Genomic DNA, 15031 nt, shown 5'->3' with positions numbered 1-15031 from the left:
AGAAGTAGGCTCATTTTCTCATAGACTTCTACACAATCAGACTTCTTTTAGCAACCAGAGGAGTCGCCCCCTGCTGGCTGTTAAAAATAATGCAAGTTTAAGGCACTTCAGCATTGACTTCACTTTTCAGGTTGCCCCTTGGTGTTTACATTAAGTGAAGTAGTAGAACCTTAGTTTCTCTGACACGTTTAGAAAGGGAGGGATGAGCGAAAGGGAATTCAGTTGGTTGCAATCTACAACGTCACCACTAGATGTCACTAAATCCTACAAACTGGTCCTTAAAGTCTTTGTTCATTTAAAAGTTTATCAGCTATATTACTATTCACTCCTTGGATACCAACACTGTAAACTGGTAACAAGTGTACCCTTGAAACCCTTGTGGATTAGTGGTTGATCCTGAGGAACAACCTGGTAGAATAAAGACTATTGATTACTGGATGTAAATGATTAGTAAACTGTTTTTCACTGCTTGTGTTTGATGTGTATTTCCTCAGGATGGTGCCTCAACCTAAACAATACCCTGGTCCGATGAAAAATCGACATTTCCCATTGTCCTCCCCTTATTTCCACCACTGTAAATAGATGAAGTGTGTCATTTTTCCCTTCAATAGCCTCCAGGGTGAGTGTGTCTGCAACACCTTGTAAGTCCTTCCCTGGGATCAGCAGTTCATCTCGGTCCAAAGTTCAAAGTCACTCGGAGCCACCAGGCAAACTGTCCCTCTCTGGTTTCACACCGAGCGCTTCAGTAAAAAAACGCACAAAAATAGCTGAGATGATGCATCGCTCGTCGACAAAAAAAAATCCCATATCTCGCTCCTCTTCATCATCATCATCATCATCATCATCATACTGATCCACGAATGCAGTCACCAGGTAAATAAGGTCATAGTGAAGAAGACGAAGTTACTGTCACAGTAGTAGGTGACTGACACGGGTCACAGTGTGAAGAATAGAAACACAGATAAATCCTGTTTCCTCTGTCTGGCTGCTTTATGTCCTGCTGTTACAAACAGAAAAAAAATCATCATATCAGGATGTGTAACTGAAAATAAAAAAACGAAAATAAGCAGTGAAAAATATCGTTAGTAAACTGAAACTGAATAAAAAGGGTTACCTTTAAGAACAATTCAAACTAAACTGAGATGTGCTTAAAAAAATAATAAAATTCAAATGAACGTAAATTAATTTCAGTTTTAGTTTTTTAGCTATGATACTGAAAAAAATCTCTCGTGACATTGAACCACAGAATTTTAACAGACTTGACATTCCAGTAGATGGCGCTATGCCGCAGTTGCTTCATATCGGACACTGAAGTAACGCACTCTGAAAACTAGCTAACACTAAACTAAAATGAAAATTCAAAACTATTCTAACTGTGGTGCACAGTCGTCCTTACCTTGTTTTAATTACTCCACATTCAAGCATACAGGTCAGGAGGAGGCAAAATGAGCATATCAGTTGGATCCAAATCCGCCTCCTGTGTTACACTAGCTTCAGGCCTGCAGAAAAAAACAAAACATTTTGTTTGAGAATAACTCCAAACCTTCCTCCTACCACCTCCCAGTATGTAGGTGCTGCCATGTTGGTTACTCTGTGCCAGCAGGGACAAAAGAGGGTGACCTCCTTCTGTCCCTGAATATGACAATATTTATAAACGTGAAAAGCACATTACATGGAAATCAACTCATTCTCCTACCAGGTCACACAGCCAACCTAACTTCCTGGTAGCAGTTAAACACTCTCTGTTTTCATGCTCAGCAGCCCATTCCAGGATAAAACACAGAAACTTGTCTGTCTACAGGTTGCACAACATGCTCTGCATTTTCCTTTGTCTGTGTGTGTGTGTGTGTGTGTGTGTGTGTGTGTGTGTGTTTGTTATAACTTTACTCACAAGGGAGCTGCTTCCTCCTCCACAAGCACAGGACCTGACACGTGAACAGAGGATTTTAGTATTAAGTTTCAAATATCAAGTTATCAAAAATATCAAATGTCAAATATTAAGAATTCACAAAAGACTTCATAAAATTAAATGATCGTGTTGCACACCATTATATTAGACATATGTTGTGTATTTCCATAGAAGACTTTTATATAGTTTTTCTATATTTTAGGAGCAGGCATCACTTACTTGTCTCTGGTTCAGAGCTGCTGTAAAAAAGAAGGAAAAGCAACAATTAAAACCCCATTTCAGTGTGTGTGTGTGTGCGTGCGTGTGTGTGTGTATGAGTGTGTGTGAGTGTGTGTACAGCAGGTGCACAGGTGTGTGCAAGCGGCCTACCTGGCAGCTGGCTCCACACGTTGTGGTGAATGGAAAAATGTGGCCAACTTCTGAAGTGCTTCATGTCTTGCTCTGATAAAAAGACAAATACACATGTAGAGTACTGTATATCCACACTAAAAACGTTTTAACGGCACTAATTTCTTTAATGCATTAACGCAACTTGAAATAACGCTCCAAACTAACGCTACATTTTGGCGAGGAAAAACTGGCATGACCATTTCTAAAGAGGTCCTTTGACCTCTGACCTCCAGATATGTGAATGAAAATGGGTTCTATGGGTACCCACGAGTCTCCCCTTTACAGACATGCCCACTTTATGATAATCACATGCAGTTTGGGGCAAGTCATAGTCAAGTCAGCACACTGACACACTGACAGCTGTTGTTGATGTTGGGCTGCAGTTTGCCATGTTATGATTTGAGCATATTTTTTATGCTAAATGCAGTATCTGTGAGGGTTTCTGGACACTATTTGTCATTGTTTTGTGTTGGTAATTGATTTCCAATAATAAATATATACATACATTTGCATAAAGCAGCATATTTGTCCACTCCCATGCTGATAAGAGGATTAAATACTTGACAAATCTCCCTTTAAGGTACATTTTGAACAGATAAATGTGGGATTAATTTGCGATTAATCACAATTAAATATTTCAATCGATTGACAACCCTAATATACATACATATATATATATATATATATATGTATATATATATATATGTGTGAGTGTGTGAGTGTGTGTGTGCGTGTGCGTGTGTGTGTGTGTGTGTGTGTATGTGTGTGTATTTGTAAGAGAGAAACCGGTGAACTCACTCGACATGGGAGCCGCCATCTGAGTTGATGTCACTTCGACTGTGCTGGTGGTTTATGCTAATGTCTTTGTTTCCTAGGAAAACAAATAAACAAGGCAGATCCATTTAATTCAACTTTCATACAACAAAAACACACACCTACTGCATTAATTAGACTATAATCACACAGGTATTGTTACCGGAGTAACCAAACCTTGGACTCCATTATGCTCTCTTAATAGTTAACATCTTCCTGTTAACAGAAACAACCTGCTCATCTAGTGAGTCAGTATTTAAAGTATGCAACAGGGCTGAGAGGCCTGCTGGTCTTTAAATGATGTTTACTGGAACTGGAAAGTCTCATGATATCAGGAGCTTTGAACATGATTGCGATGCCACTGGGAAAAAAAATCATCCAGTTTGCCAGTTAAATTAGTTTAGAGGTGTTCAAAGTTTCACACTGAGTTTGGGAACTACAGTTCTGATAATGATCTGGGGAATGTGAAATGTTACCATGGAGTCACTTAGTTAGCTATGAGCTGCAACTTGTTTTTTTTAATCTGTTTCTTTTGTAGCCGAATTATCAGTTAGCAGTTCCTGTCTGTAATGTACTCATGAAGAGAACATAAAAACGTGATGATTCTCAGGTAAGATCTGGGTTTATACGGAGCAGATTTATGGATGTTTATTTGGGCATTTTCGGATGTTTATAATGGACATCGGAGAGCAAGTCACACTGAATCTGGGTTTAAAAAGAACATCATGTCCTCCATGAGCTGTGTGTCACAAGTCGCTGCTCCAACTGCTGACGGTGTTGATAGACGGGGTCAAATCAGCCGTAAAAACAACTAACTTCCTGTTTTCTTTAGAATGCCGGCATGCACCTGTCCCTTTCACCTTCCCACCTCATTCCTCTCCCTGCCTGAAAACCCCTGAGTTAGTCCTGCGGGAGAGCGAGCTCAGAGGAAAAGCTCAGTCCGATACTTCTGTGCTTTTACAGAAAACAAGGTAAACAACCATCAACTTATCTGACATAAAGAATCAAAATGTTTATACAGTAGTAACGCTTCTCTATTGTATCTGCACACCTCCATCAAGATAACACACGGAGGAGATACAACAGGACAAATACAATACATGTGTCACACTGACTATGTTTACATTGCACACAAATATTCCACTATTATTGCGAATATGACAATATTCAGAATTTAATACCGGTCATGTAAACAGCATATTCTGAATTAGGGCCTTATTCTGAATGGAGTATTGTCCGATTAAGACAAGTGTGATATGCTGATATTATTCAAGTCGTAACTGAATAATAGCTGGACGTAAACTTGCCCGTTTACGTCCAGCTCTGTGCGTCGTACACAAATCAAACTAGCCGACAGTTTGCAGAGATGCATGCCCAAAAGAAAAGCCCACATTTCCGGTCGGAAGGAGAAACACACCTACTTTTAAACATCATGAAAAGACTTTGATATCAACAGGTTTTTGGATATGTGCAAATATCGCAACGCCGACCTTTTTCAAGACGGTGGTTGAACGAATGAAAGAGGGAGGCTGTTTTCGCACGGTCGAACAAGTCTGCCACCGGTAACGTTAAAGGGGACCTATTATGCATTTGTGCTTTTCCCCCCTTCTTTAGTGTGTTATATAGTTTTTCATGCATGTAAAAGGTCTGCAAAGTTGAAAAGCCCAAGTCCAGGCCAAAGGGAAGAAACACTGCTCCTGAACTGCCTGAAACGCCTCGCTTGAATTACTGCCTCTTATTCCGTAATGTGGTGATGTTACCAAGTAACAAATTTGCATAATACCTGCCTCGCGGCGCATTTGGCACGCCCTCAAACAAAGCTAGTTAGAGCGGAGCTGAAACGGAGTCCGAAGAGTTTGGTTCGGTTGACCAATCAGAGCAGAGAGGGCTTTTCAGGAGGGGGCGGAGCATCAGCTCAATCAGAGTGTTTCAGACAGAGGGGGAAAAGAGGTGCTGCAGCACAACCGGTACAAGAAAAGTAAAGCGTTTTTTTAACACTAAAACATGCAAACATCTAAGTATGCTCCTAAAAATAAGCATAATAGGTCTTCTTTAATCGGAGTATGCACAGCTGCATAGTGGAACATTCATTTTCATTAGCCATGTAAACAGCTTAGTGGGAATATTTGCCCTTTTTCAGAATAAGGGCAAAAACTGAAGTATTTTGTGCATGTTAATGCAGTCCCTGTGTGGTGTATAACTTAGTGTCACAAGCAGTCACACTCTGTTTAATATTTGCTTTTTCTCACCTAATTGTTAAGCATTAACAGGCTATCAGTAGAATTTGCTGAAGAAAGTGTGTTTTGGAGTTTCTTACCCATGTCTGGCATTGAGAACGCCCTGCTGTGGTTGCTGCAGAGGAGAAGACGTTGACAAGCATCAGAGATCACTGTCGATGCTACAGATAGGTCTCTATCTTGATATAAATGAACATTTGAGCCGCGTAGATTCAGGCTAACGTGGAACTTACATTGGAGGCAGAGTGGTGGAGTAGTCTACGGTGTCGGGGGGAGGAGAGAACGGTTCCTCATCGTCAGCAGTCCACTCCTCGCTGTCATCTGTGACTGAAACATGGCAACATTAAACCGATGCAGGACAAGTTCAACATACGCTGTTATCATGAAGAAGAACAGGAAGATACTTACAACTTTCTCCTTGGTTCGGATAGTGGTTTGAGGGCCTGAGGAAAAAGAGATGAAAACAGCTCTAAATCATCCTGAATAATGAGCGAGGATGGTTTGTCATCATCTGTGCATGCATACCCGCCGTCCGTGTGGGTATCCTCCTCCGGAACATTGGTTTTGCTGATCTGGCGAGTGATGCCGGCCTGCTTTCCCAGCTTCAGCATCTCCTCGATGTCCAGCTTCACGTGATCCACTGCGATGTACCCATCTGGAAAAAAGGATCCACGATCAACGACTACATCAAGTTACTTTTCCCAATAAGTTTTCTTTGCAAACATTTCTCTGACCCGTGTGGCTCAGAGTTTACACAGTTGACTGTGTATAAGGGAGGTGCAACAACTAATACGTCTCTTTCTTCATGCCTTCATCCTTTTGCCCAACTCACAGTTGTTGTTGCTGCTGTCCCTGGCCAGCCACTTCCCTTTGGGACAGTTGGTTGTTCGGATGATGCTGACGATGTCGCCGCTGGTGATGGGCAGGTCGTTCTTGCGTCCCTTGGTCGTCACGGTTACTTGTGCCTGGTACATGGCGTCCTCCTGACCTGTGACCTAACAAACAGAGTGGCAGGTTAACAACCACACATTCACATACGTACAAACATAGCGCTCACATAGTATACACCTCTTGAATATGACATAAAGCTTTTACCAGACTTTTTTTAGGGCAAATGTTTTGACATGTCAAAGCAGGAAAAGCTAAGGTGTAATTGATAACGCTAACGATGGCTACTTTCCACTCAGGGGGAGGAGGAGCTGTCTCACTGGAAGAGCTAACTGGGACACTTAAAGGGACAGTGTGTAGGATTTAGATTGCAACCAACTGAGTACCTCTCCGCTCACTCCTCCCTTTCCAAGACTGCGGTAACGTGAGCCGCCGAGTGCAAAACCATGGTAACGCCGTTCGCCTCACTCAGAGGCCATCCTTACCATGATAACACTACTTTAGGAGCAACAGCTGGTGGTACCACAGTTTTTCACTCTGCGGCTCACGTTACCGTAGTTTCATAAATGTGTCGGAGAACTACGGTGGCCTTCAGGTAACGTAAAAACATGAAAGGTTCTCTCTAGAGCCAGTGTTTGGTTTGTTCGTTCTGGGCTACAGTAGAAACATGGAGGAGTAACATGGCGGACTCTGTGAAGAGGACACACTCCTTACGTAGATATGAAGGACTCATTCTAAGGTAACGAAAACACAATGATTCTAAGCGTAGGAGCGATTCATTTTCTTTTCTTTTGTTTATGAATTAGGTAACAGTGTGGGCACCCATGGTTATATAGGTAGATAGGCAGGTAGGAGCAGCATGCACCTGGGTGGGCTTATGTTTTTTTCACCAGAACCAGAGAGGCAGCGACATCCATGTTTTCTTTGTGCTTCGTTTGCTTGTTTGCTTTTAGTTAAATAAATCATCAGGAACATTTTGCATGGACAATGGACTCTTTTACCTGCGTAAACCACATACCCATGCGTTGATTCAAGTTTGATTTAGATTTTTCCGATGAATGAGCCACTACACTTTTTATACAGTAATGGAAACACAGTTATGAATATTATATCCCATTTCTGCTAATAGATCCCCCGAAATGTTACACACTGGCCCTTTAATGGAAGTGAGCCATCGTGTGCTTTCACAATATACTGATAGTGTTTAAACCTGTAATAATTGCTTTTTTTGTTGAATATTTGCTCTCATTTTGGTCTCCACCAACTCCTGAGGGAATTATCTGTCTCTTTAGCTGCTAAATGCTCCACTACGTTCACCAGCTAGTCACCAACGTGTCTGTCTGTAGTTTGGTGCTGGATAGGTAGTGTACAGGGGCTTGTTTTGGGGCTTTTTTTGATGAAAACAGCTGCATGCTGCGGCCAAAAACAACTCTGAGAGTGAACCAGGACCTTAAAGTTGCAGTTAAAGTTAAAGCTGCAAGAATGAGTTGGATGATCATTGTTTCTGGTTTCACGTTTTTGAACATAAGCAGCAGTGGATCCTGGAGAACGTTGTGTTCTTTAGTGTTAATATGGTGATAGTATATCACAGAAGAGTCTGTCAGAAAAACACTGACATCGTGTTAACACAGATTCCTCTTGAGGCTGCACACGTTGCTCAGCTCAGCTCTTCCAGCGGGAGGAATGAATCCCGACAGGTTTGTATGCCAAGGCATATACGCCACCCTACCCCCCCCCGCCGCTCGCTCGCTCACCTTCCGTCAAAATAACACCAACTCACTTTGAATTTCTTCTTCATCTCATTCTCCCTCTTCTCCCTCTCTTTCTGCTCTTTCTTCTCCCTCTCTTGTCTCTCCTTCAACTCCTTCTTCTCCTTCTCTAGACGCTGCTTCTCTCTCTTCTTCAGCTCTTTCTCATCCGGCCCTTCTGCGGCGGCTTTCTTGTCGATCCTGCGGAGGAGAGGATGAGATGAGATGAGGGATACATATCGTGGTGTTTTGAAAAGGGACTCCTCGCTGCATGTTTAAACGGCAGAGGAGATTACGAGGGGAAACAAAGGCAGAGCAAACTCTCTCATCGCCGACGGCGTCCGGGGGATAACCCAGATGAAAAGAAAACTGGGTCAGAAAAATAATAAAGACTTACCTGCCGAACCTGCCCGTCTTGACTTTCTCTTCATTCTGTAAACAACCGACACAGAGATAAGGCTTGATTCACTTTACTCTAAATCAGTAGAATCTATGAAGGAAACACATGAGGAAAAATACATTTTTAATTTGATAAGTGACTCACATGGACTTCCGGTTGTGCCTCAGCAGCGTATGGATCTGTAATAAACACAGTTATGTAAAAGAGATGCAAAACACAACAGATGTTCACAACATGTGGAAACTTGTCAGATTTATTACAATCCTCAAGAATCACACTAGAAAACAGTGTTTATTTATGGCGGTTGGTATTGTGGTGTAGAGTATTAATGCAAAATATGAATCAGCTAATACATTATGATATATTATAGGTTAAAGGTACTATGTGTAACAATTTACATGTATTAATTGCTTTGTATTGCCAATGTGTGAACAGATTGTAAAGTTACTTAAAAACTGAGATCTTCCCCAACTTTCTCGGTTGCTTTTAACAGCCTGTGGACTGATTTCTATGTGAAGCTATTTGGTGTCATGGAGATTGTACATTACAGATAGTAACGGTGATATGTGATCGTAATGTAATGGCACGTCATTATTTTGGCTGAGGATGAACGCACGCGCCTACGGAGTACGAGCACGTACACAAGCAACAGGATGCTGACTGCAGTTCACTTAACGGCCACCGATGTCGTTAATAAGGATTTTGACGGTGATATGACTGATGTGATTATATGTGGTGTTCAGGAAGTCTAATGTGTTAACTTACTCTTTGGTGGTCCTTTGCGTTTCTTGCCAACGTCACTCTTTCCTTTCTTTTTGCCTGCCGACGCGCCGACATCCTCGTAGAGGTTATCTGTGCTCTCGTAGTCACCGTTGGCAACATCAGCATGGAGCCTGGGTGAGGTCGAGGGGATGAATCAAAACCTCAAGTTCTCCTCAAGAGAAGAACGAGTATTTGGAAGCAGAGCGAGAGAGCAGGGTTTATCTTACCGTGGCAGCTGTGGAGATCCCTCAGAGACCGGTAGGGAGGTCTCTGGTAGTAGATTATGTTGGTACTGAGCCCCAAACACTGGTTCTGCGTGGACCTCCGCTCCTGGAGGAGTCATCCCGTTACCGAAAAACTCTGGCAGGTTCTGTCCGTCTGGAGAATCTGGACCTTCGTAGTCCCCATTCCCCCAGTCTGACACCTGCAGCCCTGGAGAATCAACATCTGTGACCACATCGTCAAACTCTGGGACATCAGTCTCTGTGAATCCAGGAGTAGAAGGGATCTCTGCAGATGAGAGAATATGAAAACAGAATTAGGAGGGCTGTTTGAGTTTGGTTCACAGAGTGTAACAATGGTGAGCCCCACCGTTATCTTCCACAGGAGTCAGAGGGATGAATCCAGTCAGGTTGACGGAGCGAGGCCTTTCTGGTTTCACTGGAGGAAGACCCAGAGACGGAGGGACTGGGAGGGCCTTCTTGGGTGGAACAGGTGGAAGCACCAATCGCTCAGGGATAGCGTCGGTGATACCGTCCAACACTGGAGAGACTTGTCCTGCAAACAAGTAAATCATGTTAATACATGAGGTTATCATGACCGGAAACTTAATGAACATTTTAGCAACAACATTTGCATTTGAACACAATGCAGTAAAAACAGTTGTGCTGAAACACCTGAAGCAAGTTTCCAAACACACAGAGAGAGAGAGAGAGAGAGTGAGAGAGTGAGAGAGAGTGAGAGAGTGAGAGAAGGCGAGAGCAAGCTGAGTGGAAGAATTTGATTTGTGAGGAGGCCAAACCAGTCAAACACTCAGGAGGTTGTTGTTATGTAACTCTGCAGAGCAGAGCAGAGATAATGCAATTACAAGTGAAAAACCGCAACAGCTTAATGAAGAAGCGTACAGCAGACCTCACTTAAAAACATTGTATTAGTTAGTTCGCTTTTAAAGACACTTCTTTTAATTTTAATTTAGTACTTGTGAAGCACTATAATTAAATTCACTACGAGGAACTTTCATTTGGTTTAAAGCGTCAATGTGTGACGAGTTGGGATGAGAACGTGTTGAACTCCAACTGCAGGTCGAAGGTGGCAGCGAAAGGTTCCTCATAGCAACTTTAAATTACACTTTTCTTTCTTACAATGCAAAATATATCTGTTCCAACTTGTATTCACATTTTTTTTGCATTTGAATCATTGCATTTTATTGTTTCCTTGAGAAAAATGACTCCAACAACCTAAACCATAACAGATAAAGTAGGTTAATATGTGCATATAATAACAGATATTAACTGTAAATTAAAAAACAAAATATTCAAAAACAAGGGAGGAGAAAAAATTATTATAATAATTTAAGAAAAAATAAAATAATATATATATATATATATATATATATATATATATATATATAATACATTAAAAATTAAAACATAAATAAAATAAACAATAAAGAATAAAAATAATAGGGCAAAATCTGGACTCTTAAATAATCACCTTGAATTGTCTATATGCTTTTCCACTGAGAGTAAATATGCGAGTGTATTACTTCACTGTGATAAGTGACAACAGACTTAATGAAAAGGCAAACAGCACGAGGTTGTTTCAAACTGATACGTGTGTGAACGCCGACATGCACAATTAATAAGCTGTGTTTAAACGAAGCCGCTGTCAACACACCGTCACTTTAACAGACATTAAAGTGTTTGTCAGTGCAGCTCTCTGTCATAATGATGGACTGCGCTGCTGTCGCTGCTCCTCCTCTCTATCATAGCTGACATACCTGAGCAGCTCTGCCCTGCCTGCTGCTCGCTTGTTTCTGGCACAACGGAGGAATGTCGGGGCTGTTCTCGTTGTGTGAGTGTCTTTAAAGCTGCTTCTCCAAAACCAACACCTGTGCTGTGGTATAAACCACACTATACACACACTAGACTATCTGTGTAGCTGAAACCCTTCTACTACTAGCTGCACAGTACGCACCGGATGTCCTGATGATGTGTGCTTGATGTTCAGGTCAACAGTAACAGAACAGTCCGCAAGAAAACAAGAAGCAAAGACGAGAAGAACTCTACAGTGATGAGTCCAGACTTACTGTGGTCAAGACCGTTAACTGGTTTCGGTGGGTTCCCCTGGTAATCAATGGGTGGGAAATCCAGATTTGAGCCGGTGAGACTCAGGGGAAGATCTTCCGAAGGTGTGGTCATGGAGAGGGGTCTGGGGCTTGTCGGATTGCTGAAACCAGAGGATATAAGATCATCACTTAAACTTGAACAATGCTGGTAAAGAACTGTGTTTCTGTAATGATGAAAGTTGTTTACCTGTTCTTCCTGCGTGCCTTCGCCAGAGCGTTGAAGATCCTCTGGTCACACTTTTTCGCCGGGCTCATGTCCTCCGCTCTGGAGAGGGCCGAGAGGGCCGAGATCGAGCGCTCGGCTTTGGGGGACGGTGGACCGGATGCGGGGTCTGTTGCTGGTGGAGTAGGAGGCGTCTCCACCTCAGCCTCTATGGCAACCGGAGCTACGACCTCAGGAGGTGATGGAGGCGATGGAGGTGATGGAGGTGATGGAGGCGATAGAGCGAGAGCGGAGACCACCAATGTAGGAGGACGACGAGAGATGGCACGACTGGGTGGAGGGGTCGGGGCGGCACTGGGTGGACCTTGAATGGAATCATCTGGGCTGGCGGGCCTGGAAACGTGCAGAGCGGGAGTTTCTATCTCAGGTGTAGTTTCGCTCTCCGGGGTTGTCACTGTAGGAGTTGGGATGTCGGGAATGAAGGCGGGAGGTGGTGCGAAGTTGGGAGAGGCAGGGATAGTGGAGGGGGAGGGGATTTCCACTTGAGCAGCACTTGAGTCAGCTATGATGGTGGGGATGTTTGGTAGAAGCACCTTTGGTGCGGCGAATTGGGGCACTGGTGGCACGTCACCAAACTCAGACGGTGCTGGGATGACTGGAGCTGGGATAAGTGAAGCTGGGATAACTGGAGCTGGGATAACTGGAGTTGGTATAAGTGGAGCTGGTCCAGGGACGTCTACGCTGGGGGTGTCCAGGATGGCATCTGCTGGGACTTCCGCTGACAATGTTTTAGATGTCCTCCTGAAACCCAGGAAGCCCTTCTTCTTTGGTGCGATGACTTTAGGTGGAGCTGGGGCTGCCACCAGCTCTGCAGTGCTCTCCTTCGGTGCCAGGGGAAGCAGCGGGAGCTTCTTCTTCGGCTTCTGATCCTCCGAATCGTCCCCTTTCGTTGTCTTGTCTTTAGTTTTTTTCAGCTTTACTTCACTCTTATCTTTCCCCTTGGTGTTCATCTGGATGAGAGGCATTTTGATCTCCTTCTTCCCTTCCTTGAAGATCACTCTGGGGGCGCCCGCCGTCCTCCCCTCCACGCTGTGGTTGATGGAGGTGAGCAGGGAGGGGCGTGCTCCTGCAGGGAGGTAGGCAGCGGGGCTCGTGGGAGGAAGGACCAGCTTGGGTTTGTCTGGGACAGCAGGTTTGATGGTTGGAGGTTTGGGCTGCTTCAGGAGGTTTTCATCCAGCTGGAACTTGGCTCTCAGGGCCTTGAAGTCCCACGCGTCCTCCTGGTGAAAGCACAATGCAACAGGCTGAGGTACAAATACAGAAATAAAACCCACACCTGATGTCTGAGATCACAAAAACATGTGTCACTTGGCATAAAAGGTGGTGATAGCGATATGAAGAATGTAAGTTTTACAGCACAATGCTGGTTTTGTTTATAACCATTTGCATATCTATCAGTCTCTCTGGGAGGAACCTGATCTGAAGTGATCCGCCTAAACCAGGAGGGTTTCAACGCATAATAAATGTAGTTGCAGGACAATTAGTCTAATCACAGCTTACTAAACATTCAGCTGATGTCATTATTACAGGAAGCAGACTGTTAACACAATATAAAACATCACAAGAAGTGTGGATAGTTTGGTTATAATGTCATAAATCATGGTTGAACTTTGCGGAAGAATTAGAGGAGATTAAAAGACAAACATACCTGATCCATTGTGTTTAAATATCCACCAAAACGACAAAATATCCTTCTAAGTAAAGTCAGTTAACTCCAGAGAGTCTCTTCATCAGCTTCTCATCATGTGTCCGATGGAAATAGAAACCAGAAAGTAAAACTTTGATCGACACAGTGCGTGTTTCTCCTCCGAGCTGATCGAGACCAGTGTGTGTCCCATGCGCACAGGTGGTTCCAGTGGAGGAATGAGGTTCAGTAGGAAAACTCAGGCTCCTCTTTAAAAACAGTCCATCCAGTCAAACAGGTCTGAGCATTTAACTCAGCTCAACATCCCTCTCAGGAATGCTGCCCGGCTGGCACCCAAGTGAGTCACTGTCACTGAAACCTGAGTTGTTTTTCATGAAACTCTTCAATTTACACTCTGACTTTGCTTCAAATCATGCATCTTGAAAATCAAATCAGTGTGTGTTAGTAGTTGTGATAATAACATGTAGGTAATTAACATATAATTAGATGCTGGTGTGTGTTGTCTGAGTGTTGGAGGTAAACATGGAGGAAAAGGAAACCAAAAAGAGGTCGGTCAACATTCCAGGTTGGTCACACAAAAGTATTTCAACAGGCATTTGTAATATGACATAAAACAGTTACAGGCACACAGTCCAGTTTTAAAGGACATTACAGAAAGGTGTGTCACAGAGTTTAGACCTCATATACAGAAACAGTTGCTCCTCATTGTACATGACTTACAGGCCTTTGTTCACCTGATTATTAAAGTGGCAGTAGGCAGAATATTTTTGGCATCATTGGGCAAAAATTCCATAATAACCTTTCAGCATATTGTAATTCAAGTGTTTTGAGAGAAAACTCCTCATGGTTCTGTTTTCAGGCTTTAGAAAATCTTGCCCGTGACGGGAGACTTTGACCAATCACAGGTTATTTCATTGAGAGAGCGTTCCTATCGGCTGTGCTCCGGTCATGTGACCGAAACTGGGCGTTCCTTCAAGAGATTTCTCAATGGCGGCGGCGTCACAAACTTTCTCATTTTACAGCTAAACCGTGCACTACAAGATGATTCTGAGAACATGTGAGGAGAGAAATAGGCATTAACGTAACAGAATATTGATTCATATTTGATCAGCGCTGCCTAGTTTGACCGTTTGGTCGGAATTCGTGAGTGATTGACAGCCGGCTCTCATAGACGGCAGATGGACAGCAGACATCAGATCAGCTCTTACTGCTTGTTTTCCTCCGGTCTGTGAAATCTTGCAGATGCCGTTAGGAGCACCGGAGGACACCGGAGGACACAGAGGCACATGATTTTTTTCAGGTTACCTGTTTCATGTACTACTGTCACGATATAGCGACCGTTTAAAAAAACTAATCATAACCCTATTTGCTCCAATCTCGCTTACTTCAGCTTTAAGAGCATAAACCCACTGTTCTGATCTGTCTAGGGACACACTGGTAGACTAACAACCATTTATGAGGTGAAACTTGTAGAGCTTTGATTCTCTGCCCCAACCCATTGTGCCCAACCCGACCATCTGGCATGAATAGCCCTTTTCCACAGCCCGTTTTGACTCATCATAGTGGGAAAAGCACAGGAGTGACTAATAACACTAATGATGGCTCTGCTCTATTCAAGTGTCCCAGTGAGACAGACATTGAATCAGCATGCTCAATACCTGGATCCTGA

At 43.3% G+C, this 15031-nt stretch overlaps 1 protein-coding gene across 4 annotated transcripts; it reads right to left on the bottom strand.

The window, feature by feature from the left end:
• Positions 1–15: 15 nt before the first annotated feature.
• Positions 16–13600, bottom strand: LOC119487801 (FYN-binding protein 1). Of its 4 annotated transcripts, none has more exons than XM_037768809.1 (20): positions 13366–13600; positions 11682–12937; positions 11456–11595; positions 9739–9924; positions 9375–9657; positions 9151–9278; positions 8530–8564; positions 8383–8417; positions 8018–8186; positions 6182–6344; positions 5875–6004; positions 5758–5792; positions 5583–5676; positions 5430–5464; positions 3098–3170; positions 2279–2350; positions 2129–2148; positions 1892–1925; positions 1397–1499; positions 16–997 (listed from the first exon to the last, which is right to left on the bottom strand). In XM_037768809.1, the coding sequence occupies exons 1-19, from the start codon at positions 13372–13374 to the stop codon at positions 1418–1420; spliced, it is 2979 nt and encodes a 992-aa protein (XP_037624737.1). In that variant the 5' UTR covers positions 13375–13600; the 3' UTR covers positions 16–997; positions 1397–1417. The 4 variants fall into 4 exon arrangements, with proteins under 4 accessions (XP_037624737.1, XP_037624738.1, XP_037624739.1 ...); XM_037768810.1 differs by having other exon boundaries at positions 16–1000; positions 2129–2145; XM_037768811.1 differs by having other exon boundaries at positions 16–1000; positions 5583–5670.
• Between the last annotated feature and the right edge of the window lie 1431 nt (positions 13601–15031).

This window comes from Sebastes umbrosus, chromosome 5 (assembly GCF_015220745.1).
Source record: "Sebastes umbrosus isolate fSebUmb1 chromosome 5, fSebUmb1.pri, whole genome shotgun sequence".
Lineage (NCBI taxonomy): Eukaryota > Metazoa > Chordata > Actinopteri > Perciformes > Sebastidae > Sebastes > Sebastes umbrosus.
This window is presented reverse-complemented; position numbering and strand designations above follow the sequence as displayed.

Bases quoted from the DNA above. Each gene is read 5' to 3' on its own strand.
- LOC119487801 (XM_037768809.1), bottom strand. The intron at 8,418-8,529 runs GTGAGTCACTTA...GGTTGTTTACAG, and splicing joins AGGCACAACCGGAAGTCCAT to AATGAAGAGAAAGTCAAGAC. The intron at 3,171-5,429 runs GTAAGAAACTCC...TTGTTTTCCTAG, and splicing joins GTTCTCAATGCCAGACATGG to GAAACAAAGACATTAGCATA.